At 33.4% G+C, this 25,917-nt stretch overlaps 1 protein-coding gene across 1 annotated transcript in view; it reads right to left on the bottom strand.

The window, feature by feature from the left end:
* Positions 1-25,917, bottom strand: part of STPG2 (sperm tail PG-rich repeat containing 2) — a 119,004-nt gene that overhangs the window by 77,250 nt on the left and 15,837 nt on the right. Inside the window, exons 3-5 of the mRNA XM_054591573.1 lie at positions 23,611-23,775; positions 10,899-11,011; positions 7,460-7,571 (exon numbers count right to left, since the gene is read on the bottom strand). Of these exons, the coding sequence (XP_054447548.1) occupies positions 7,460-7,571; positions 10,899-11,011; positions 23,611-23,775 (390 nt within the window). The remainder of the gene's footprint in view (positions 1-7,459; positions 7,572-10,898; positions 11,012-23,610; positions 23,776-25,917) is intronic.

The raw sequence follows: 25,917 nt of genomic DNA, 5'->3' as shown, positions 1-25,917 counted from the left end.
TATCAGAAATAATGGAATAATCCAGCCATAAGACAAAATCATTAATAATAATTTCATGGAGGGCTTCAAAAAATAATCACAAAAGGCTATATATTATTTCTTCCCCTTATGTCTTTATTATCCATTTTTAGCATATTTTTACATATATGAAATCATGCTTTTCTACTTGAGATCTATTTAAAGTTAGCAAATTATATTTAGGTAATCTACTAATTCAGGAAAGAAACCTAGTTTATAAATTATTTCTTTAAACTATAACTTTTAAAATTTTAACAGTTTTGATGTGTGTGTGTGTGTGTGTGTGAGAGAGAGAGAGACAGCTCATTAATTTTGTTTGCAGCCAGAATTTAAATAACATTTTAAAATACACAGTTCCATATTATATACATTTGGCAGAACTTTCAAAGAATTAAAATTTCTTTAAAAATTTAGGTTTGCTCAGGAAAGCCAAAAGCCTTTTCATATCTTGCCACATAATTTTTAAACATTTGTTTTAGTGAATGGTAAATGAATAAGGTGTTCTGTCAATAAAGATCCGAAGTATTGGCGCCACCTAGTGAAATTTCACTGTTTTTTAACAGATAAGAAGCTAATACAGCAACTTTATAAATTTTGCATTACTACATCAAAGAATTTCAACAGAAAAAAAATTGTTAAATGTTATTGGAAATTAATATTTCATTGGTGTTGAAGAAGATATTAAAAATAATTTTTATTGACAAAGCCAATATATATTCCTGTGAAAAATATTCAGGGTGAATATTTTTGTTTTTTAACATAAGTTCACAGAATACAAGCCATAGTATATTCAAGATTTATTGAAACAATGTTGTGTATACAACAGAATTAAACATAGCTCAAGTAATAATAAATTTAAAAACTCACAATCATTCATTAAAATATTATATTGATGTTATTATACATTATATTTTGTTATACTATCAGAAAATGCTTAAATCCAAAGACCTAGAGTGTACTTGTTTAATTATTTTACTGCTTTAAAACTTATTCTTCTAAAGCATAGGATAAATGGGAGGAAAGAGAAAACCTAAGAATTCTTTCTCTAAATTCAAATTTTAAAATTAAACTGCTCATTTGTCAGATCTATAATCAATTCATTAGAAAAGCATTTGTAAACATTATGTATCTCACTCCTCTGACTATAAGTATACCAAAAAACAAGCAGAATGAAACATTCTTGTCCTCTAAGAACAACGGTTTAACTGGGGACATAAGTTAAATATAGTTTTAAAATAATTCCATATATAAGAAATAGTGTTATTCAAATTAGCCATTAGTTCAGATGAAAGAAAATCCAACTTACAGAACTCTTACAAGTCAATCATAACAAGACAAATACTCCATTTTTAAAATAGACAAATGATCTGAATAAACATTTCTCTAAAGAAGATATAAATGGTCAATAAGTGCATAAAAAGATACTCAACATCATTAGTCTTTGGGTAGTGCATTTGGCTTAGAGGAAAGCCAAAGTACAGTAAGCCAAAAAGAGAAGTAAAAGGGTCAATACAAACCAAAATGAGATATTACCCCCCATACACAAGGATGGCTATCAAAGAGACAAAAAATAGCAAATGTTGCAAAGGTATGGAGAAACTGGAGCCTTTAGACTTTGGCAGTTATAATAATAGTGCACCTGCCTTGTAAAACCAGTCCCACAAAAAGTTAAACATAGAGTTATGATATTGTCCAGCAATTTCAAACCCAGGTATATACCTAAGAAAAATGAAAACATTTGTCCACAAAAAGACTTGTACATTAATGTTCATGGCAGCATTATTCTTATGCTCATTATTCTTATGCTTTTATTTAGCATATTACTACACCAATTATTTTTATTCTTAGCCAAAAAGTTGTAAACAACCTAAATATCCATCGACTGATAAATGGATATACAAAATGTGGTATATCCATACAATGAAATATTATTTAGCCATAAAAAGAAATATTGATATATGCTACATTAAAAACATTATCCCAAGTAAAAAGAAGTCAATCACAAAAGGACAAATATTGTGTAATTCCATTTATATAAGTGTCCAAATAGCCAAATCTACAGAGACAGAAATTAGATTAGTGAGTACCTAGAGCTGGGACAGTTGGAGGGAAATGAGAAAGACTGCTAATCAGGGTGAGTTAAATAGTTCAAATTGATCATGGTGATGGTTGGATAACTCTCTGAATACACTATATCATTAAATTGTAGACTTTAAATGATGAATTGCATGACATATGAATTATATCTCAAAAAAACTGATTTTTAAAAAGGCAAAGCTGAAAATTTAAAAACTAAATAACATGAAAAAATGATGAAAAAAATCTGAAAACATTACTTTCTCTCTTCTAGCATGTGTTGTAGTTTTTCCCCTTACAGGGAGACAAAGGGAAGAGAAGGCCCTGAATTAGCCCAACTAAAGCGTTCAGAGAAAGAAATTCGTAAAGATATGAAAACCATAGAGGAAAACCAAGGCAGAGTAAGCCAAAAAGAGAAGTATGAAAAGGTCAATACAAGCCAGAAATCTGAGTGAAATCCAGGGTAACAACAGAAAGAGCAACAGGTTTCATATAAATAAAAAATATTCTAAAACAGTTTCAAGGAATTACTATCTGAAACTAATTTCCACATATTATCTATTTTAGGAGTCTGTGCATCAGCTGAATTTTTAAAAAACCAAGAAATAAAATGAAGCTATTCAGCCTACCCCACACTGAATTCATCAACTTTCCCAAGTCATGCTTCCTTTAGCTGCTGTTAATGTCTGGAAAAGTAGCCCCAAATGTTAATTTTCCATAACATTTAAAGCTGGTCACTTCTCCTTGCTCTTTTTCACATTCCTGAGACCCCAAGATTAAAATAGTTCTTCAGTCTGTTTACTAGATACTTTGTTCATAACAGCTATTGAAAATTCTGCAACACTCACATATCTCTTCCCATATTCTCAATTTCTGTTCATCTGCATTCAGGCAGCCAAGACTAAAATATATACAGAATAAGAGGTAATATCCTGGCATTATCTAACATCAAAGATCAGGCACTAAGAAAAGAGAAGAAAGTGCAATCAAAGGTCATTTTTTTCCCATGCATTTTCTCTTCTTGCCTAGAGAAAGCTCTCATGGGTAAGGGAGTAAAAAGAAAAGCAAAAGATCTTAGAAATGCGTGCTTGAGGATGGGCCCTGAGACTTGCACTTCCTCATCCTAAGGTTGAGTGCTAAATTTAGGGGTAATTTATACTAGATTTGTTTGTGACTCAGAAAGAAAACCGAGGTGGCATTTCCTAGGTGGCAGCTATGAAAATGGCAAACCACAGGGTTCATCCAACCTTAATCTAAGTCCAGCATAAGGCAAGAACAGTAGAATAGTAATGACTGTGAGAGCTTTCTAAATGGAACTTAAAAAAAATGTTACAATATTTTTACCACCACTAAACCTCCACTTTAGCCACCACCAGGCACATGTTGAGAGTTTACCTAAACCAATCCATGTTATTGTCATTGTGTGGCCAGTCAGAGAAAGACAAATACGATTTGATCTCATTTATATGTGGAATCTTAAGAGTAAAACAAATGAACAAACAAAATTGAAATAGACCCATAGACACAGAGAGTGGACTGGTGCTTGCCAGAGGGGATGGGGGACTGGGAGACTGGGTGAAAGAGATAAAGGGATTAAGAAGTAGAAATCGGTAGTTACAAAATAGTCACAGGGATGTAACATACAGCAGAGAGAATATGGTCAATAATATGCCAAATACAGAAAATTGAGACAGAAGGCAAAACTTAGATCATAATAATTCACAGCACAGAAATGGTCCAGAGTTGGTTTTGGTTTTTTTGTTTTGTTTTCTTTTCTTTTCTTTTGCAATGAAAGCCATAAGACTTGGCTGTCTTCCATTTACCTTTTCTCCCCTTTTTAGGAAAATTTAGTCTCAACTCATATCCCATGGTTACAGTATTGTCCCATCCCCAGTGGTCAACAATATGACATGGACATTGAGACTTCCTACTAACGAGCCTTACTACTGCTGTGAGACAACACTATTCAACCATAAGATTGGTCATCAATGCATCCTTCAGACTGTCAAAAAAGAGAAACTATGGACAAAAAAGGGGGTTTCTCAGAGGGTGATCTGATCATAAATTCCAACTGAGCAGATCATAGTGCCTCAGGCGCATAACCTCTTAATAAAAGGTTTATCTTTGCCTTAAGCAAGCCCTGTCTGTTGTTTCTGTACATCGAGGGTACCACACCTGTGAAATGTCTCCTTCAGACCCCTCTTTCTCATGTGTGAACCACCTACTCAGATTCATCCTTCTAAAATGTAACCACCTTCAAGAGAGCAAACAACCTTATTCTAATCCCACCTTGCTTTCTCCCACCCTAATCTTTCTTATATCCTCTCCTCAATTTCCAATGCATAAAAGAAGCTGCAAAACTGTTATCCTCAGGAGCATTTGAGATCTTGCTCCCTGGTATCAGTTTGGCTCAAAAAAAACTTTAATAAAAATTCAAAACATAGAATCCCACTTTAAATACAGATACATATAGATTAAAAGTAAATGGATGGAAAAAAATATATACCATGCTACCATTAATCAGAAGAAAGCAAGAGTGGCTACACTAATTTCAGACCAGAACAAATGTCAAAGAGTTATAGAGATAAGGTCATTATAAAATGATAAAGGGGTCAAATTTCCAAGAAGACATCACAATTCTTAATGTGTATAGGCCTAACAACAGGGCAGCAAACTATATGAAACAAAAACTGATAGAATTGCAAGAAGAAATAGATGAATCCATTATCACTGTTGGAGACTTCACACCCCTCTCTCAGAAATGGACAGACCAGCAGACATAAGGATATAGTTAAATTCAGTAATACCATTAGTCAAGGAGATATAATTGAAATCATTTATAGCATTGAAAGATTTCAAATTATAGCAATTTGAAAATCTAAGTTTCCACCTCAGGAAAATTTTTAGAAGGAGCAGAAGAAAAGAAGTACTAAGAATTAGAGCAGAAATCAATAAAATTAAACACAAGAAATGAGTAGAGACAATTGATGAAGCCAAAATCTAGTTCTTTGAAAAAATCAATAAAATCTACAACTCTCTAGCCAAACTAAGGAAAAAATAAAAAGAAGACACAAATTACTAATATCAGATGAAGGAGAGGGCATCACTACAGGTTCCATGGACATTAAAAGGATAATCAATGAGTATTGTGAACAACTCTATGCCCATACATTTGAAAACTTAGATTAAATGGACATACTCCAAGAAAAACTCAATAGGACAAACTCAATCAAAAGGAATCAGATGATCTAAATAGGCCTCTATCTATTAAAGAAATTGAATCAATAATTAGTAACCTTCCAAAACCAGGGCCAGATAGGCTCACTAGTGAATTCTACTGAACATTTATGGAAGAAACTTACAATCTCTCTTAGAGGATAAAAGCAGAGGGAATACTTCCTAACACATTCTATGAGACCAGCATTACCTAATACCAAAGCTACAACCAAACGCAGGTCCAACTGCCTACTACGGTGAAAGCCAAACTCATGAGATGGGTGCTGATGAAAAGGAAAGCAGTTTATTCAGATACCAGCAATGAGAGAAGATGGGCGACTCATGTTCCAAAGCCATCTTAACAACTCAGTGTAGGCAGAGGTTTTTATAAGGAGGGAGAGGGAAAACAGAACAAAGAGATAAAGGAGAAGGGGTTGAAAAGTTCTCTGCATGCAGACGAGCACAGTCCAATCTGATAAGGACCTTGAAATTGATCAAGCAATGGTCTGGTGTGCATCAGCATAGTTTTCGTCATTCTGGTTTTACATCATCTTGGTTTCATGTTTGGAGATCAGCAAGCCTCCCAGAGTTGGAAATGCCTGAACGTCAGAGTTGTTATCCTTTGAGGTTAGTTCCTAGGATTCTTATACAAACACGCTCTTTCTCTACAAACTACATATTAGTCAGTCAGTATTTACAGAAATAATGTCAAAAGAATGCTGGGGTGGCCCTGACTGGTGTGGTTCAATTGGTTGGACATCATCCCACAAAGCAGAAGGTCACCAGTTCAATCCCCAGTCAGGACACATGCCTAGATTGTGGGTTTGGTCCTTGTTTGGGGCATGTACAAGAGGCAACTTATTGATGTTTCTTTCTCACATTGCTGTTTCTTTCCCTCTCTCCTTCTCTTCCCCATCTCTCTAATAAATAAAATTTAAAAAGAAAAAAGAAGAATGATGGGGTGGGTTACAATTCCCCACTGTTAAAAAACCATACAGTAACATTGCAAGTAAAGAAAACTATAGACCAGGTTTGGCTGGGTAGCTCAATTGGTTAGAGCATTGTCCCAATATGCCAAGGTTGTAGGTTTGATTCCTGGTCAAGGCACATACAAAGATCAACCAGTGAATGCATAAATAAGCAGAACAACAAATCAATGTTTCTCTCTCCCCCCCTTTTTCTTTCTCTCTCTCTCTCTCAAAATCAATCAATAAATTTTTTTTAAAACTACAGACCAGTATATCTCCTGATTCTAAATTAACACTTGATATCCTGTATGAGATTTGTAAATGTTATTCTATGAAAACAATTATACTATATTATTCTGCTGTTGTTATAGTATTTCTGTAAATAATGTTTTTCATTGCTGATTAATATTCAAAGGAGGAGCAAGGAAATCAAATGCAGACAAAATTCTTGATAAAATAGTTATTAATTTTTCAACTGAGCATCATGTGTCTTTACTCTAAATGGATCACACTTTTAAAATGTTATCCTATAATCTTCACATTTTTAAGTTTAAATATAATAATTTACTAAAGGGAAAAAAAATTCAAGGTTTTATTTGCCTACAAGTTCCAAATGAGTAAAACTGAAACATAGCTACAAAAAATATATATTTAATGGAATGTTAGGTTTTTATATCAATAAATATACATGATCCAGAAAAAGGAAAATGAACATCTTAATAGATACAAATCAGACTACACTAAGAAGTTCAGTTTAGTTCTAGTATCATATGCTTTTTAAAAAGAAAGATTCACAAACTAAAAAAGACTGCTTGATAACTTCAATGGAAAATAAGTTATTAGGAAGTTAAATAATGAGAATAGTCAAGGGTATTTAGAACATTAATCCTTATTAGAACAGATAAAAGGATATTGAAAAGTCATAGGGAGAGAAAGAATAAGTAGGTAGTGGGCAGGTAAAAAAGTAAATTGTACAACCTAGGGTTGTAGAGTTCTTTATCACAAGAGGTGTTCAAGCAGAGACAGTGATGATTTGATGAATATTTTAAGTACAGATTCATCTACAATATTCATTGAATGAGAACTAGCTACAGTAGACCTGAGGACTTTAATCTTGTCAGAATAAGATTCAATGATGTTAAGATTTAGAAAGTAGATGAAATAGCTACATTTCAACGTACCTTTTTTTCCTCCTGCAATTGTATTATTTCATAAAATCGTGGGAGATGTGAGCAATAATTGTTCTGTCGATCTTTCTTGATGTTAATATTTTCATAATGTGGTGTCTTTTTCCTTTAAAAAATTAAGACATAAATTGAGGAGTTCTCAATTTCCAATATATAAATATTTATATAAGCCAACAGAATATTTTTACATCAACATTTTCTGCTTAAAAAGTATGCAATAATAGGATTACCTGAGTGTGTTAGGCCACTATGTTCTAAATTTTGTAAAATATATTTATTTATTTTGGTGAGTAGCTCTGCATTTTCCAATTCAAAGTATTATAATAAACCTATTATAATAATGACACCCAAAAGAAAATAGGATATGGGATTTATGTCATGAGTTTAAATAAAAAGCTACCTAACAGTTTCCTGTGTATTCTACTTCTGATTTTAAAAGTCTTTAAAATTTCAAATCCTTTAGTATTTCAATTAGTACTAAAATAATAGGAAAAATAATCCTATGCTATCTATATCATAAAACAATCAAGAAAGGAACATAAAGAACTTTGAAAATGAAAGAGAAGCTTATTATCATTGAAATTTACACAACCTGAGAAAAGTATAAGAAACTGGGTAAACAGTGAATAATAGCCCAAGCTTTGGAGTCAGAAAACCTGATGTGAATCCAAGCATCACTATCTACTAGCTGTGTGACCTTAAACAAATCACCTAACTTCTCTGAGTGATCAGATTAGACTCCCCACCTAATTGGAAATAGTAATAAACAGTTCTCAAGGTTGTAATGATCAAAGTAGGCAATACACATGAAGTGTTTAATGCCTTACATACCCATATTAAGTACACAATAACTGTTAGCTATTATTATTACAAGTATTATATCATAAGCTATGCTACTACTATACTACTATTTTATTGTTTATTAAACAGAATTTTTTAAAAACTTCATATGAAACGTCTCCCATGAATTAACCAGAACATATGGAGATTAAAAAGCAGATAATAGAAAAATGTGAAACAAATGTTTAGGTTACATAAGTATAACTATTTCCTTTGACATTGTTATAATTTAAATATGCACTTAACATATCAATTCACAGTTAAATGCTGACTTCACTGATTTTTTTACCAAAAACCCAATAAATTAACTTGTTTTCAAAACCTCAATTAGTTTTACAGATAACAAATTTTTATTTGAGGCATCAGAAGAGTCACATATTATTTAGGTCTGTCTTTCCTAAACAGAGACCTATGTGCTCATCTTTCCATTTACAATGACCAAGCATCTCTACTTTATACTGCTTCAAATCTCCCAAAATAATTCTGATTTGACCCCATAAAACAAAGGTTAAAAGAAGGTAGAAAATTTCGGCTGGCAGAAGAAACCAAGACAATTTCATATAAAAGATACAGTGAAGGCATCCAAACAAAAAGACAATTTTGGAAATGGTAATAACTGAAGTCTGGAATGGAATCAGTATGGATACATTCCCAGAAGCAAAAGTAAAAATACAAATAGAGGAAGAGAAGAAACAGGAGAAATAACATAGTTCGAAGAAAAAGTAACATTAAAAAATGGGAGTGGGACAAGATTGGAGATATAAAAGCTGTTGTAAAAATACTACCCAAGTGTTCATCAGTGGACAAGTGGATAAAACAACTATAGGACATTTACACAATCAAATACTACCTGGCTGTAAAACAGAAGTTGAACCTTTTGGGACAGTATGGATGGACCTGCAGAACATTGTGTTAAGTGAAATGAGCCAGTCAGAGAAACACAAACACCATATGATTTCACTCATATGTGGAATCTCATTAGATTAACAAACTGAACTAACAAGGAAAATGGGGACAGACTCATAGATGAAGAGCAGATGACAGCTAGTGGAGGGGGTAGTTTAGAGGGTGGAGGGATTGAACAAAAAGGAGAAAGGACTCATGGACATGGACCACAGCGTGGTGATTGTGGGGGTCATGTAAAAGGGGACTAAATAGTAATGAAAAAAATACAACAAAAAATTTTTTTAAATACTACCACATAAAATTAGAGCAACATGACCAGATAGAGTCCTGGTTATACTTGATACTTAGAAGTGTAGTGGAATGGATGGAAACCAATCATCATAGAACTACATACCTTAAAGAAAGGTTAATTTTGCTTTATGTCAGTTAAACCTCAATTAAAGTGGCAGGCATGCAGGCAGATAAACAGATGCTTAGATAAGCGAACCAACCAAATTGGAAGGAAATGAGGATAAGATTATAATACTAAATAATAGAAGCATATGCCATGGGAATGAGCAGAGTTAAAGCATTTGATAGACTTAGTTTTCTTTGCAAGAATGACAAAGATACTAAGTTTAGACTTCATTAGGTTAAATACATGTATTAAATTTCTAGTGTAACTACTGAAAGAATAAAAACACAAAGTTTATATCCCATATTAAGAGAGTGAAAAAGAAAATAGAGTATAAATTCCCAAAAAGAACCATGTTCTATTTTTTTTATTATCAGTTACTGAGTTTAGCACTAGCACATAGCAAGAATTAAAATAATGTTTGTTCAATGAATAAACAGCTGGAGTATCCAACAAGAGTCTAAGTTATATCCACCACTGGTATATAGATGTATCTGGGTCTGTCTACTAAATTAATTGGGTAGGTAATCACTGAAGGACTTCTTGTGAGAAAACTCCTATAATAGAAAAGGAATAAGGCAGATAACATGAACCCTGTTAAAAAATCAATGATGAAAATGAATGGTAGATTCTGAGGACAACAGGGTGTATTTGTTACACAATTTTGTCTTCCATGGACCTTTGTCTAAAGCCTTACTATAAAAGTAGAAGAAAATAAAGACAGTTATTTTACCAGAAATGTATTTCCTAGTTAAATTTCATTAATATTACCTCCAACTTATTGTTATGGCTCTTACCCACACTGAGAATACCTTCTAAATCTATCATGTAGTCAAAAGAATAAACACCAAAGCCAGGGACAAAATGAGTTAACTTTTTAAATATTTTCTCTGCTCTTTTGATTGTTTTACAATATAATTAAAGACAGTATATTTTAGCACTTAGATACATGGGCTATATAATCAAACAAGCCCTGGTTAAAGTCTAGCTCAGCCACTTAAGAGCAGCATAATCTTGTACATGCTATATATTCTTTTTGACACTTTCATTTCTCACTAATAAAATAGGTATAACAATAGTAACTACAGAGACTTGTGAAGATTAAATGAGGTAATACATGTAAAGCAGGGTAGCACAGGATCTGGCTCACAAAAAGCAATAGTTTTCATATGGGTTATTCTAAAATTTTTATACTGATTTTTCCTTTATGTCAGCATAGACTAGTCTAAATTATTAGAATACTTTATAGTCAAAAACTACGTTGAAGGTATACAATTTTTTTTTTTTACTTACTGGACTATATCATACTGTCCAGGACCAGGGCCTGACTTTATATGTAAGTCTAGTCTTCCTAAAGAGTTGCCAAAGTGTATTCCCTTGTATTTTAAAGTTGCACTGGAAAAATCCTATTTTTAAAAAGAGTGAAGATGAGATATAGTTCAAGTAAGTCATGAAATCATTTTTAACTTTATTTAAATCTAAAGCTAAAGCAAGGGTAACCTAAGCCAAAGGGGTTTCATTGGTAAATCATGACCTCAAGGTAAGTTATTGCTGCTATGCCCATCCCACACCTCTGTCACCCAAAGTTCCTAGAGAAGTGCGTCTCATTTTAGCATGTCCTCAACCAACAAGAAGAGCTTTGTTCTTAGCAGTACATTCAGCAACTTAAAGCCTTAAGAGCAAAGAAAATTAGTTCCTTGTCATTTAAAAAAAAAGGAGGTGGGCCAGAACTATATGATTTAGGGAATGAGAAAGGCTATTTAAAAATGACCTTAATAGAAATTATATTAATTGCAAGAAATTAAATTAAAATTCAAACATCACCAACGGATATTAAATAACTTCTAATTTCCTCATATTTAAAATGATAACATATCCATGTAAAATTTTGAAATAAAACTTTATGACAATAAAATAAACACCACCCCCATTTCATTTTATTATTAATGCTTAAGGTCAAGATCAGTCTTTTAATGCCAAAGAAATTATTTGCGACATAAGAAAACAATAATCATCTTTCCTTTACATCCACTATAAATAGATATTAAAATTAAGCATGACCTATTCATTAAAAAGTTCACTTTAGAGAAGTTAAAGCACCTGGTTTCAATAAAAACTAATAAGATAATCAAGTATAATACAAGAACAGTAGCTTCTTTTACGAGAATTCTTTTCTGTTGACCTAATGCCTTCGAAATCAATCATTTAAGAATATTTTAAAAACTCAATTTTTTAACTGATAGTAAATGGTGATCTTCAGTCTATTTAACTTATTTTTAATTCACATTTATAAAAATATATTTTAAAATTAGCTTGAATTATTAGAATCAATATATATGATATTAAATTAAATTTCCATAGTTTAACCTTATAGTTTAACTGCATAAAAGTATATTGGTTGTTCCTGGTAATTATTAAATATTCTAGACTAGTGGGTCCAATCTCTACTACCATTGTAATTAATAATAAAATAAGTAGCAATATTTGTGATAAAAAAATAATTCCAGTTTTCAGTGGTTATTTAAACCTGTATCTGCACCACTCCCACCAAAATTTCAAAAGAAGTATATAAAATATATACAAACTATCAGTGCTAACTACTAAGAGAAGGTATTCTTCACATTTTTAAATTTTGAGGAATTTCTGGAAAATATAGAAACTAGAATCAGAAAAAAAAAAATCACTGCCTATGGAAAGAACCTCAGCTGAACCCTGTTAATATCCCCAGAAAGACAAACACTGGAAATAAGGATGGACTTTTGGGAAGTGAGTAGGGAGCAATTCTCCAAACTACCATACCCTTGGAGATTTGCACCAGCACCATTACATGATGTCAGGAAAGAGAATGCTAGCACCCACTCTATTCCTGGCATGGACAGTTGCAAATAAATTGGGAGCACTGCCATTAGCCCCTAACAAAGACAGACTCTCTAGGTAGGAAGGCATCATTCCAGAAAATTTTGGGATGCCACAATATAATCCAAACTAAAGCTGAAACAGCACTAAAAAGTCCTTGCTATGTGAAAACACCTTTTACTTCGTAGAATGTACCACTAACAACTAGCTCTCAGATATTATAAAATGCAAACACAACAAAACTAATCTTTCTCTTCAACACCCTCCTGCTCTTAAAGAATTCAACAGAGACCAATACAGTCTTTGACAGGACTGTGATTTGCATGAAGTGAAATGAAATTTTTTTATTCTTTTTTCATATATGCAATCCCAAAGAGAAATGGAATTACGGGTATTGCTAAAGGGTGCTCCTGATTTGATTTTAAAACCCCTTGCTTGTCCCTTGCTTAGTGTGGTCAAGGATGTTTGAGCTGAGAGAAACAGGGAGTTGTCAGCTATATCCAAGTAAGATTCAGACATATAGGAATGTCCGGTGAATAAAGAGAGCAAAGCAACCAGAAGGTGAATGTGAAAACTAATTATATGGGAAGCAGCTAATCAGGATAAACATCACTCAGTAAGGAAATCTTAAGTGTCAAGAGTGGCAATGCTAAATACTGAGTATTTTCTATTGAATAAACTTGCCTCCTAACAGACAGCCCCCAATGGTTTTATGCCTGTATCTTATAGAGTACAATAGGGCTATGATAAAAATGTAAAAGACCAGTCTCATAAAAACACAGGTAAACATCAGCGCTATTTATGGACCACCCTAATAGAGAATAACACAAAGAAAGAAGAGCATTATCCCTCCAACTGCCCCCAACTCAACACACAGCTTCAGTTGTGATCAAGTACTTCAGTGGAAATACCCAGCAGAGAGCACCATCTGGCAAGAGACTGATGTATCTGGTGGAGCAGTAGCTGTCTCAGTGGAAACAGACTTGTTCAGGAGCAAATTTGAGACAGCCCCTGAGGACTTCTAGAAACACCTGGAAAGGGGGACTTTGCAGAAGGCTAGAGGTCCTCTATATCAATCAGAGGAGACAACATACAAATATTTGAGTTATTAACATAACTGTAACTCCCTTTATACCATAATCTAATGAAGCCTAGGGAAACTTGTTCCATAAATAAAAAGAATTAATCCTTATTTCCACTAGCAATATTTCCAGCACTGTAAGTGGTTTCAATGTGCTTAGATTATTGATATGAAAATCTCTTCCAATGAATTGTAACACAAAGAGCAGAAAGGTATTTTCCCCCTTCACTTTGAACGTTTAGCTTTAACACACAAAGAAGCTACCACACTATAAAGCACTATCAGTAGTGGTAACGTGTTAGTAGCACTATTAATAGTAGTGGCATTACTATTACTATTATAAGTAGGTTGTCTAGTGGATAATATGATCCTCAGGCTAGACCCCTGTCAGTGCTAGAAAAAACAGAGCTATTAATAAAAACAGAAAGAGCTATCCCATCAATCTCTACAACATATAGAGTATAAATAAGACAGATCATCCAAAGGCTTTGGGTCTGTAATGAAGAGACAAACGCTATATAACACCCAGCAGAGCAGCAGATAATAGTAGGGAAGCACTGGAAGAAACCATGGCATCCACTAGTGTAGCTGAAAAGCAGCCTGATCTGTTGGGACAGTGCTAAGCCCAACACTGCTGCACTCTGTAGAGCCTCAGGAAAAAAATGTTGAACCACACAATACATTTTTTTGTTAAAGTAAGTGTTCTAGCCCATCTTGCAAATACAATTACCTAATACAGTCATGGATTTTAAAGTACATGTACAGTTTTAATGGCAGAAAAAGCAAAATTACTCATTTATATTGTATTTTATTTACTTAGAAAAGAAGCAGAATTTCATAATTGTGCAGACTTTTGGCCTAATCGCTAGTGGAGTACACGAGTGTAGAACTCTAATATAATATAGATATGTTAGGTATATTAGATATTTTATATATTTCAGGGAGAAGCATATCTAATATATTTATTTACTGTAGCCTATAGATTTAAAAACCATATTTTAAAACATAGCATTTTGTTAAATCGTCTTTTACATCAGATTTTTATAGCCTAAAAATACATATTAAGGTTTTATATTAATTCTTTTAAGATAGTGTTTCAGAACCTTCAGTAAAATTATGCCCAAGAAGCTTTCTTCAAGTTAAATCACAGTATTGTGATTTTGTGGTTCAACTGTTAACAATTCTTATGGTAATCCTGTAGAAGGAAGCATTATGCATACACACACAGCATTCAAGACTTAGCAAAATCCTTTTCCTATGCATATGCTAAAATTTGTTCTGTTTAAACCATGCAAATGAACAAGCATTTAAGTCATTAACCTCAGCAATACTCAGGTAAAAGTTCAATCTAAAATTTAATTTAAACATACAGACAGAAAATGAAAAATAAATTGAGGTACTCCTGACTCTAAATCATACTTTCTTTATGTCAAGAAGTATTGACAATACCAACGTCAAGGTCATTGTCAACTTGTAAAATCATTAGCAAATAAAATATGACTTAATTGAAGCAAACTCAGCATGAAGCTGCATTATTTCAAGTAAATGTTGTAACATAACTAGAAGAAGAATTACATGAAAATGAAATAAATGAAGTGGCTATGCAACCTCTCCCCCAAGTCATTTCCATAATTAAGCATGGCAATCGAATTTATGAAGAATTAAAAGCCCCAAAGAGCATCAATTTAAACACTAACAGACTGCCTTCCAGTGTCACATCACATAGGTAAGTTCCCAGCATGTTATCGCTAGCAAATATGTCAGTGTCATACTTCCAGCTTCAAACTTTTCTTGTGGAATCCACCTCTGAAAACTAAATGCCTAATGATCACCTGAGCTCTCCTAAAAAGAGAGAGAGAAGCTAAAGTTATAATTCATAATGTAATACAAAATCACTTATATATAAAATTTCTCTTTACGTATTAAATATAGCTAAAACATCATTTGTTGGCTAGGTCATACAACTCGGTTTCAGAGTTGCTTCTGTATATAAGACAACTTCAGCAGATGTTATTCACCAGTCCAGGGAAGAACCACAATAATAACCCAATTATTATATTATTGTATTAATTTTTACCAATAATCACATCTGTAAACTAAGCCTATACATAGCATTATCTCAAAAATCAGCTTAAAGACAGTATCATCAGAAACTGAATAAGATTTGAATTAACATTAGTGTACTATCAGCTTCATAGTTGTCTGTGAGAAACCTGTAGGGTTTTTTTTTTCCTGTAAGAACAAGAAAATAAAGCCTTCAACTACTGAGCTTTGCCACCTTATCTCTAGTTCTCTCTAATTCAAGATTCAGATTTTGGAAAACATCGCAATTCAATTCAAATTAAATTTTTTTAAAAATCATGTTTATTCTATTACAGTTGTCTCAATTTTTTCCCCTTTGCCCTTCTCTGCCCATTCCACCAGCCGCCACTCCCCGCCAATTGCACAGTCAATTCTCACTCTGTTGTCCATGTCCATGGGTCATTCATACACGTTCTCTGTCTAGTCCCTTCTCCTTCTTTCCACTATTGTCCTCCTTCCCCATCCCTTCTGGTCACTTTAAGTCTGCTCCATGTCCCCATGCCTATGGTTTATTTTGTTCGTTAGTGTATTTTCTTGAATAGCTTCCACTTATAGGTGAGATCATATGGTATTTGTTTTTCACCGACTGGCTTATTTCACTGAGCATAATATTCTCCAGTTCCATCCAAGTTGTCTCAAAAGGTAGGATTTCTTTCTTCTTTCTTTCTTTCTTTGTTTCTTTCTTTCTCTCTTTCTTTTCTTTCTTTTCTTTATTAAATGCAACTTCATTTTATTTATTTTTTAAAAGTCAAAATCCATTATAAAATATTAATAAATTTAAATCCATTATAAAGTCTCAGCAATTAAGGCAACATGACACCAGCACAGAAATAATCAAGTAGATCAAGAAAATAAAATGAGCATTCTAGAAACAAATGTATATCTCTCTCTAACAATGTAATATATGATTAAACTGATATTTCAAATCAGTGGGGAAAATAAGGCTTATTAAACAAGTAAGTTGCATGGACCACTATTACTTGAAATAAAACAAATACAGAGCCCTATTTCACACATTATACAAAAAATATTCAGAAGAGTTAAAAATAAACATGTAAAATCTAAGGAATTTTAGGAGAAAATACAAAATAAGATTTTTCTTAACCTAAAGTAAAATATCGAAACCTGGAAGCTATAAAGTAAAATATTGACAATATGACTATATTAAACATTTAAGACTATACAATGATATACATATAGAAAAGTTAAAGGACAAGTTATAGAATAGGAAAGTATTCGCAATACATCTAAAAAAGGGTTAATAGTTTTTGGGGGGTTTTACAGAAAAAAAATTCGATAAACATTTAATCAAAAAAAGGATAAAGAATACAAAAAAAGGCATTTAAAGCTTTTTTAAAATCATAGAAATAGGCAAGGAATATACATAAGCAGGTTTGATCTCAACAAATGATGAAGTAACAATTAACATAACACATCATTGTCACAATCAGATTAATAAGTCTTGAACACATTGGTAATATCAAGAATTGGTGACTGTGAAGGGAACTGGGTATTCATAGACTCTTTTTCTTCATCTTCTTAAAGCAGTCCCTTTAGTTCCACCTTTGGTGAAGGTGTATTCTTTTAGGCATCTTTTGTCAGGGAAACTCTTTATTTTGCCTTCCATTTTAATTGTGAGACTTCCTGGGTAAAGCAGTCTTGGTTGCAGGCCTTTGTTTTTTGTTACTTGGGATATTTCTTGCCATTCCCTTCTGGCTTGTAATGTTTCTGTTGAAAAGTCAGCTGCTAGCCATACCGGGGCTCCCTTATGTGTTACCACATATTTTTCCCCTGCTTCCTTTAGGGTTCTCTGTTTGTCTTTCATATTTGCCATTTTAATGGTGATCTGTCTTGGAGTGGGCCTCATTGGGGTCCTCTTGAATGGGACCCTCTGCTTCCTGGACTTGTATGACTTTTTCTCTTCTCAAACTGGGGAAGTTTTCCATCATTACTTTTTCAAACAGGTTCTCTATCCCTTGTTCCTCTTCTTCTCCTGGTGTCCCTATTATATGGATATTATTACATTTCAGGTTGTCCCGCATTTCCCTAAACACCTCTTCATTCTTTTTCAGTCTTTTTTTCATTTTCTTGCTCTTTCTGGGAGCTTTTTTCAACCTTGTCCTCTAGCACACTGATTCAGTCCTTGGCTTCATCTAGCCTGCTTTTGATTCCTTCTATTGTGTTCTTCAATTCAGAAACTGTATTCGTCATTTCCTCTTGTGTCTTATTGATATTTTCTGTCTTTATTTATGCTGACATAGTTTGCAGTAAGTTCTTCATAGTTTCTCTGTAGTTTTTGGTAATTTTCTCTGAGCTCACTGAGCTCATTGAGCTTCCTTAGAACCATTATTTTGAACTCAGTATCTGATAGTTTACTTGCCTCTGTTTCATTTAGTTCTCTTTCTGAGGATTCCTCCTTTCCCTTTGACTGGGGGGTGTTTCTTTGTCTTCCTATTAGTTGTGAGACTTTTCTTCTTTGCTTCTGCTTCTTAAATTGATCTGTTTTGATTTCCTGACTTTGTGGTGTGAACTTCTGTGGCAGAAGACCGCTGTTTTTGCTTTCTGAATCTGTCTCTGATGATGCCAGATGTTGACTCTGTTTGACCTAATGCAGTCTGTTTGAGACTTCCAGGAATCGACTCTCTGTGTCCGTCTCCTTCAGTTAATCTAGTCACTCTGCACTCAACAGTCAGGCTTAGAAACCTCAGGGCATGGCAGAGTCCCTCTAAGGGTGGGGTTATTGGGTCCTCTCATGCTGCTGCCACTTAGGGGAGTGGTCTGCCTGAGCAAGATGGCTGCTGCCACATGGGGGATGAGTCAGCACCGGGATCTCTGCTGGCTCCTCTCTCAGTTCTCTCCCCAAAGCCTCTGTTCCAGTCTCTCTTCAGGCATCTCCAGCGGACTTTGCCCCCACCTTTGCTTGAGACCACGGTAAGTGGGTGCTAATAAAATTTTACGTGTTGGCCCTGTAAAAGGATCTTTGTGTCTCCAGCTGCCCATCTCTGGCAGAGAGCAACCCAGCAGCTTTTCACAGCTGGCTATCATCTGTGTACTTTTTGGGCTCAGGTGCTGTAGGCTGGAGATCCCCACATTTAGTTTAGATCCTGCTCTTCTCATGGGGATCCAACTGGCTGTTTCAATATCCTTCTGGTGCTGCCGCCCATGGTTGCTCCTGTCCCCCTTCTCGAGTCTCTACTGCACTACATACCAGTTAGGTTGTGCTTAAGCTGATTCTTCTTTCTGTCCAAGGTTATAAGGCTTCTCTCTCCTTATTGTTCAGTTGTTTGTTCCAGATTATTTCTCCACAATTTAGTTGTAATTCCAGATTGGTCCTGGGAGGAGGTCAGTGTGACTTCCATTCCCTCCTGCACCATCATGATTTCTCTCGAATTCAAATTAAATTTGTTGCATCTTCTTGTTGAACTTAGTCTTTAGGACTAAGTACTTAGTCTTTAATATATGTATAAATCTATTTTATATGTCTTCTTAAATTAGATCTAGATTTTTATTCTAATAAATACAAGCTGGATTGACTTAATAATTGCTAAAATAAATCATAAAATAAGTTGGACTTATTAAAATTGTGGGATAAATTTTCTTCTTATTTTGGTCTTCTATTAATAATAACTTAGCCATAATGAAATCAACTGTTATGTGTCAAACTAATGTTTATCCATATGTGAAAAGGTTTTGTATGTCTGGGGAAGCTTGGAGGCATTATTCTGGCCTTCTAATACATGACATATTATTCCAAAATAAAGAAATGGCATATAGCTTTGGCTGGTGTGGCTCAGTGGATTGAGTGCCAGCCTGCAAATCAAAGGGTCCCTGGTTCAATCCCAGACAGGGCACATGCTGGGGTTGTGGGCCAGGCCCTTGGTTGGGGCTGCAGAAGAGGCAACCATACATTGATGTTTCTCTCCCTCTCTTTCTCCCTCCCTTTCTCTGAAAATAAATATATAAAATCTTTTAAAAATGGTATATATAAAAGTATAATTTTAAAGCAAGAATAAAATTTTGAGATATATTAAAAGTAATGAGAGAATTTTTAAAGCATTACTTTGTTGTTGTTATTCCTTGCATGTTTCATAATTTTTGTTGAATACTGTACATTTTAAATGATAGATTTTGGCAACTCTGAAAATCAGAATCTCCCTTACCCCAAAGAAGTTTTGTTTGTTTGTTTGTTTAGTGACTTTCCTGGACTAATTCTTTAAATTCAGTACTTGTCATTTGTGTCCACTGAAGCCTCAGACTGGTTAGCTGAATAGTCAGGTAATGGTTGGAGAGAGGTCTCCTTAAATTCCTTGAACCAATAAATCTTCAATCTTTGCAGAGGTGCCCTGTGTATGTGCTGAGGCACACTTTTAACACTCAAGTAGGAAAGTTTGCTGTAGGCTTCACTTCCTGCTTGTATAAAGCCTCAAGGTCACACAGAGGTAAGAGCTTTGTACCTTCTGAAGTCTGTTTTTTGCAGGGTGGGTTAGCAATTCTGTAACTACTTTCAGAATTTTATAGGATTGAGAAAATAAGTAAATATATTTAGAATAAGAAGAACCAGGGTTATCATGGGAAAAAGGAATTTAAAAATAAAAAAAGAAAGACTAGATTAACCTGTGGTGTTGAATTGAAATCAAAGGTATCAATAAAAACTCAGTTTTAACAGATAGAGAAGAAATAAGTATATATTTCTAATGTTTTTCATTGAGGATGCCTGAAAGAAATGACAACCGAGTAGCAATGCATGCACTTGCTGCACTGATTTTGTTTGAAAACAGCATTTTCTACTAAATGGAAGTAGGGCTTCTTAAAGGAATGGCTGATTCCAAGGACGGAGCGGGGAAAGAAATGAGGTGAACCTGAAATGCCTTATTGTGCTGCAAGGTAAGGAAATGCTTAAAGAATGATGGCAATATGTCAAAAAAGACACAAGAAGCTGTTTTGAAAGGCCTCCCAAAAGTCAGATCTCAAGTAATTTAACCTCAAAATAAATAATGAAGAATAAATTATAACCCTTTCAGTAAAATAAGAATTCTGAATCCATACTCATATTAATATATAAATGAGAAAAAAGATAAAAGTTCTTTATAGTAAAGCACCAGCAAATAAATGTTAAAAAAAATGAAGTTAGAAAATCACCATTAGATAGATGTCACAGTAAAATGATTCAAGTGTCATCAATTGATGTTATATTAGTGAGAGCTTGATCAAGAATAGAGTATTAACTTATTCTTAAAGTAACTCCCCTAAAATATTTATAAATATTAAAAAATAGTAACTTTACAATAAATTAAACTGGAACACACCACCTCAAGTTAACAATGCCAATTACAAGATGGACATCCTGTGCTTTTTATGTTGTATACTGAGAAGGATACATTGCTTCTATAGAATTCCTGCCAAAACATATATACTTATTCTAATCATGAGAAAATGCGAGGTCTGTCCAGAAGGTCCAGCCATGTAATATGAACCACAGAGATATTTATTGAAAGAAATGCAATATGTAAGAAACATTGTACGTATGGCAATGACTCTTCAGTCCCCTTCAATGTAGGCACGTTGGGACCTCACACAGTTCTCCCAATTGCCATCAGCTGTCCTGCTGTATTGTCCTGAATCTCATCAATGGTCTGAAATCTCTTCCCTTTCAAAGGTGATTTCAGTTTTGAGAGAAGCCAGAAGTCACAGGGTGCCACATCTGGGTTGTAGGGGGTCTCAGTTACCTGGGTGATTTGATGTTTTACAAAAGAACCACTCACGAGATATAATGCAAGACAGGGTGCATTGTTATGATGAAGCTGCCAATCACCACTTGCCTGCAGCTGTGGCCTTCTGTATCATCCAACTAGTTTCTGTGAAGGAATGTTTAAGCTTAACACAAAATTTGATGAAGATTCATTGCTCTACTCGCTCAGCCATTTTGAATGTGATGGCCACACAGTATACATTCTCACTCAATGGCATCTATTGCCCCCAATGACTAGTACAGTGTAAAGTCATCATTGTTCACACATGCACATTCCAGGCCACTCTCCTTGGCTGCCAGGGTACATCAATGTCATGCAAACCGTTCTCATTATATTAAAAATGGCTGGGTGTTTTCTGAACAGATCTCTGCACAATCCCAAAACTGAGACGTAGTCTGCAAAATAAATAACCTGTACTCTTCAAAAACTTAAGGTTACAAAAGACAAAGACTGAAAAACTGTTCCAAACTGGACTCGGACAAAAAAAAAACTTAAGATCATTAAGGTTATTAGTAATATTTTCAAAAGATCTATAAATTAGATAATAATATTACATAAAAAGAAGTTTCCTGATTTTGATCATTGTATTATGGTTACAAAAGAAAATGTCTTGTTCTGGGAAAATTAACATTGAAGTATTTAGGGATAAAGGAGCATCATGTCTTAGACATACTCTCTAATTTAATAAAAATAATAATATAAATGTATAGGGAGAAAAATGCTAAAGGCAATGGGATAAAGTATTAACTTCAAGATATGAGTGAATGGTATATGAGAATTCTTTTTATTATGCTTGTAACTTTTATATCAGTCTAAAACTATTTTAAAATACAAATTTTTTTTAAAAAAAGAACCTTACTAACTGGAAACAATGAGTGAATTAGGTCTAATATCTTTGTACCAAATGACACCATTTACTCATATTTTTAAATCATACAACAATATATAGTTATCCATGTATGTAATAGAGATTTAGTGTTTACTTTAACAAAGGAAAAGAATGAAGGGAGGAAAATTAGGTAGGTTAATAATTATAATAATATATATATTTTAAAATATATCTAAATCAAGTGCGACAAAATTTTATGTGTTATATGTGATGGTGTGTATATGGATATATTTTATTATGTTTGTACTATTAAATGTGTAATAATATAAATTACAATAAAGTATTTTAAGAAAAATACTTTTAATAATTCAAAGTATCTAAGACCCAAGAATACCTTCGTATACCTATTGCAACAAACCAGATGATTTCTGAAGGTGCTTGAGCCTAACTAAGCCCCAAGTTGGAGACAATAAACTAACAAAAACTATTGGTAGTGAAGGTCAAGCCAAATCCTGAGAGTACCTATTCTTTGCACAAGGTGTCTCTTCTGCCTCTCCTTCAATCTATGCTTAATTTTTGCCATTTTCCTCACTAGGATTACTTCTTCCAGATTTCATAAAAGCATGATAATACAACAAGCTCAAAGCACTATATATTTCACTCTTCTAATTAAGTAAAACCAGACATATCATCCATCTATACCTATTATCTATATTCATCGATAACTCATACCTTTCAATTGGCTGAATGAAATCTTGCTTCAACTCTGACCAGTTTTGAAATTTAAACCTGGATGATATGGATCTGATATACTATGTTTGATATTTTAATCTGAGAATTTCCTTATCTTGTTTTACAATCATTTATGAAATAAATAATATACTATCAGATTCAAATTATCAAATTATTTTATAAATAAAATGCTCTTTTTCACTTTCAAATTCAGGAAAAGAATATCTATGTATTGCATATGATTATACATTATAGCAGAGACTTCTAGTAAGTTAAACCTATTTTCTCTTCTTCCTTGATTAAGACTACATGCCCCAGCCTCCTTGTCAGTTAAGTGTGTCCATGAGACAAAGCTTCAACATTCAGGCCTGGCCTACAAAAACCTCTCACTAGCAGTCCTCCATCCTCTGTCCCCTTCTGCCTGCTGGATACAGAGGACAAAACTCCGGGGATGACAGTAACACAAATGGAATAAACCTGTGTTCTTGAATCTCTACATGAAGGGAAAATCTCCTAACAAGGGTTGCCCATACAGTTGAGGAAAAAATGATTTCTATTGTGTTAAGCTACTAATATTTGGGGGTCTATTTGTTACCACAGTTAGTGTTACATTGACTAAACATGCATAATCATAAATAGCTTTCCAATTGTCAATATGAAATGCTTTATACTTACAAATTGAGGTTTATAGTATGCTGGACCTAATGTGCTATCACTAGCAGGTGGAAAATTTTTTATAATACTGTCATCCTCATTAATATGATAACCATATGACTGTCCATGAGAAGGAATTGAAGGAACATTAACACATTTGAAAATTGAAGGTGACCTTGAAAGTTTCTGTAAAAAAAATTTTTTATATTATTTAATCAAAGGCGAGTAGGAATGAAGAACCAAATATTAAAATTTACTAATAGGCAACTATTAAATGTGGGCTTAATGAGTTCCAAATATAAATCAAAAATGTTTGTTCTATAAAAGCAATCTAAGGGAGTGAATTCAAGTCTCACCTCATCATATAAACCAAGATACCATTATTATTAAAGCCACCTTCAGAGACAAAGTCTCCTTTTCTTGGCTTTGTTATTTATCTTGCTTAATAAAGCAAGTAATAACAACAGGCATTCATTCCTATGGTCACATCACCAATCAACATTACTTGTGGCATGCTATCATATTATCTGCCAGGTGGAAATGAACTCATTTTCTGTAACATTTCCCAACTTCATTCCTTCCCAGCTCCTGATTTATCTCCATAATACTGGCCCCCTTTATAAACTAATAATGCAACTATGTAGCAAGAAAAATGTCTATGACATAATGCTAAATGGAAAAAAGGATAAAATTGTATTATTACTACAGCTATGTAAGTTATATGAAATTATATATGTGCATAAATTCACAACATAACATGACTTAATACTGAAAGAAGCTATACAAAAACTAACAGAATATTAATGTTACAGTCTGGCGTTTTAGGACGATTATCCCTTTTTTCAAAATTTCCTTACATAAAAAATATTTTATAATTTATTAATAAATAAAAACAGGAAAGAGTTCCATGTATTAAAAACACTAGTATAAAAATGTATCAAAATGCAGACATTTAAATGATTTAGTTATCTGGAAAATTCACTATTAAGAACATATTGATCCTCTATAGTTTCTAAATAAACAAATAAATAAATTTTACAGTTGTTGCCCACATGCCCAATATATAATTATGTTTTAAACATACTATCACTGGATGAATGTTTTCATCATTAGAGAAACAATTAAATAATTTTGGTGATACTTAATGAGACTGATTGATTACCAAATTAAAACAGGGAAGTATTGAATGGCTTCCCCTATACTCACTACTTTCAAAAAGTATTTGCACGATGTCAAGAGTTTCCAAAATACAGCCCCTATATCCTCTCCATCTTCTATTCCTACTCCTCTTCCTTACATCCTGTACTCCAAGTATTGCAAAGAACTTTGTTCTCTCTGAACACACCATGTCATTAAATACCACAGTCTTTATTCATGTTGTTTTCTCTTCTAGAGTGTTTATTTCTGATTCTTTTTAACTACTCAGTGAGTCCATAAAGATGCAGTTCAACTGTAATATCCCTATTCCCTCCAAAATCTCTTTTTTGGGCTACTAGTGAACATTTTATTATGATATATGTTTATTAAAATATCATTTCATCAACTTTTTGTATTGAATTTCACTCATTACTTTATTATTAAAATTATTGATCCCAATGAACAGTGATTTGTCTCCTGCATATTCAGTGACTGGCATTATGTCTGGTACACATAATCACTCAACTCAAAAAATGTTTGATAGACCCTTGCATGAGTAAATAAACATTTACACGTCCCCACACATGAAATAGCTGGTATTTAAATACACTTATAAAACTTAACCTCATTGTCATCGCACTGACATTATTCAACTGAGTACTGAACCCTAAAATATATCCCCCTAAACAAACAGAAAACTAATTCAAATTTAATTGGTATAAGCTATGTGAAGGAGTTATGGTAAGATAAGAGGGAAACAAGAAACCATGACCAAAATCTGCTAGATGATATTATTTATTTCAAAGGGGTAGGCCTTTGGTGGAAAAATCATTCATTTCTATAACACCAACACACCTTTTCAAACATATTATCTGCTAATCCTCTACACAAATTCCTCATTTCAGTCAAATAATCTTCTCATTGTCTTCTGTAAGATCCCACCTCTTTATCTTTAACTCTCCATGCCTAAATGCATATTCTTCAAAGCCAACCTCCTCTATTAATCCTCTATAAACTATACTTCCTCATAATACAGTACTCCTCCTTTAAATTCCTATGCCATTTAATTATGAGGTCATTCACTTTGCACCTGTCAAATTTCATTTTGCATTAATAGTTCCTTATATATCTCTCCTATATAAATTTTAAGCCTTTTATTTCAACAATCATGTTTCAAATTTCACTGTTTTA

Source organism: Pteronotus mesoamericanus, unplaced genomic scaffold (assembly GCF_021234165.1).
Source record: "Pteronotus mesoamericanus isolate MK-2021 breed Mesoamerican mustached bat unplaced genomic scaffold, CSHL_Meso_final scaffold_232, whole genome shotgun sequence".
NCBI classification, from domain to species: Eukaryota; Metazoa; Chordata; class Mammalia; order Chiroptera; family Mormoopidae; genus Pteronotus; species Pteronotus mesoamericanus.
The sequence above is the reverse complement of the archived record's forward strand: the minus strand, read 5'-3'. Positions and strand labels throughout refer to the sequence as shown.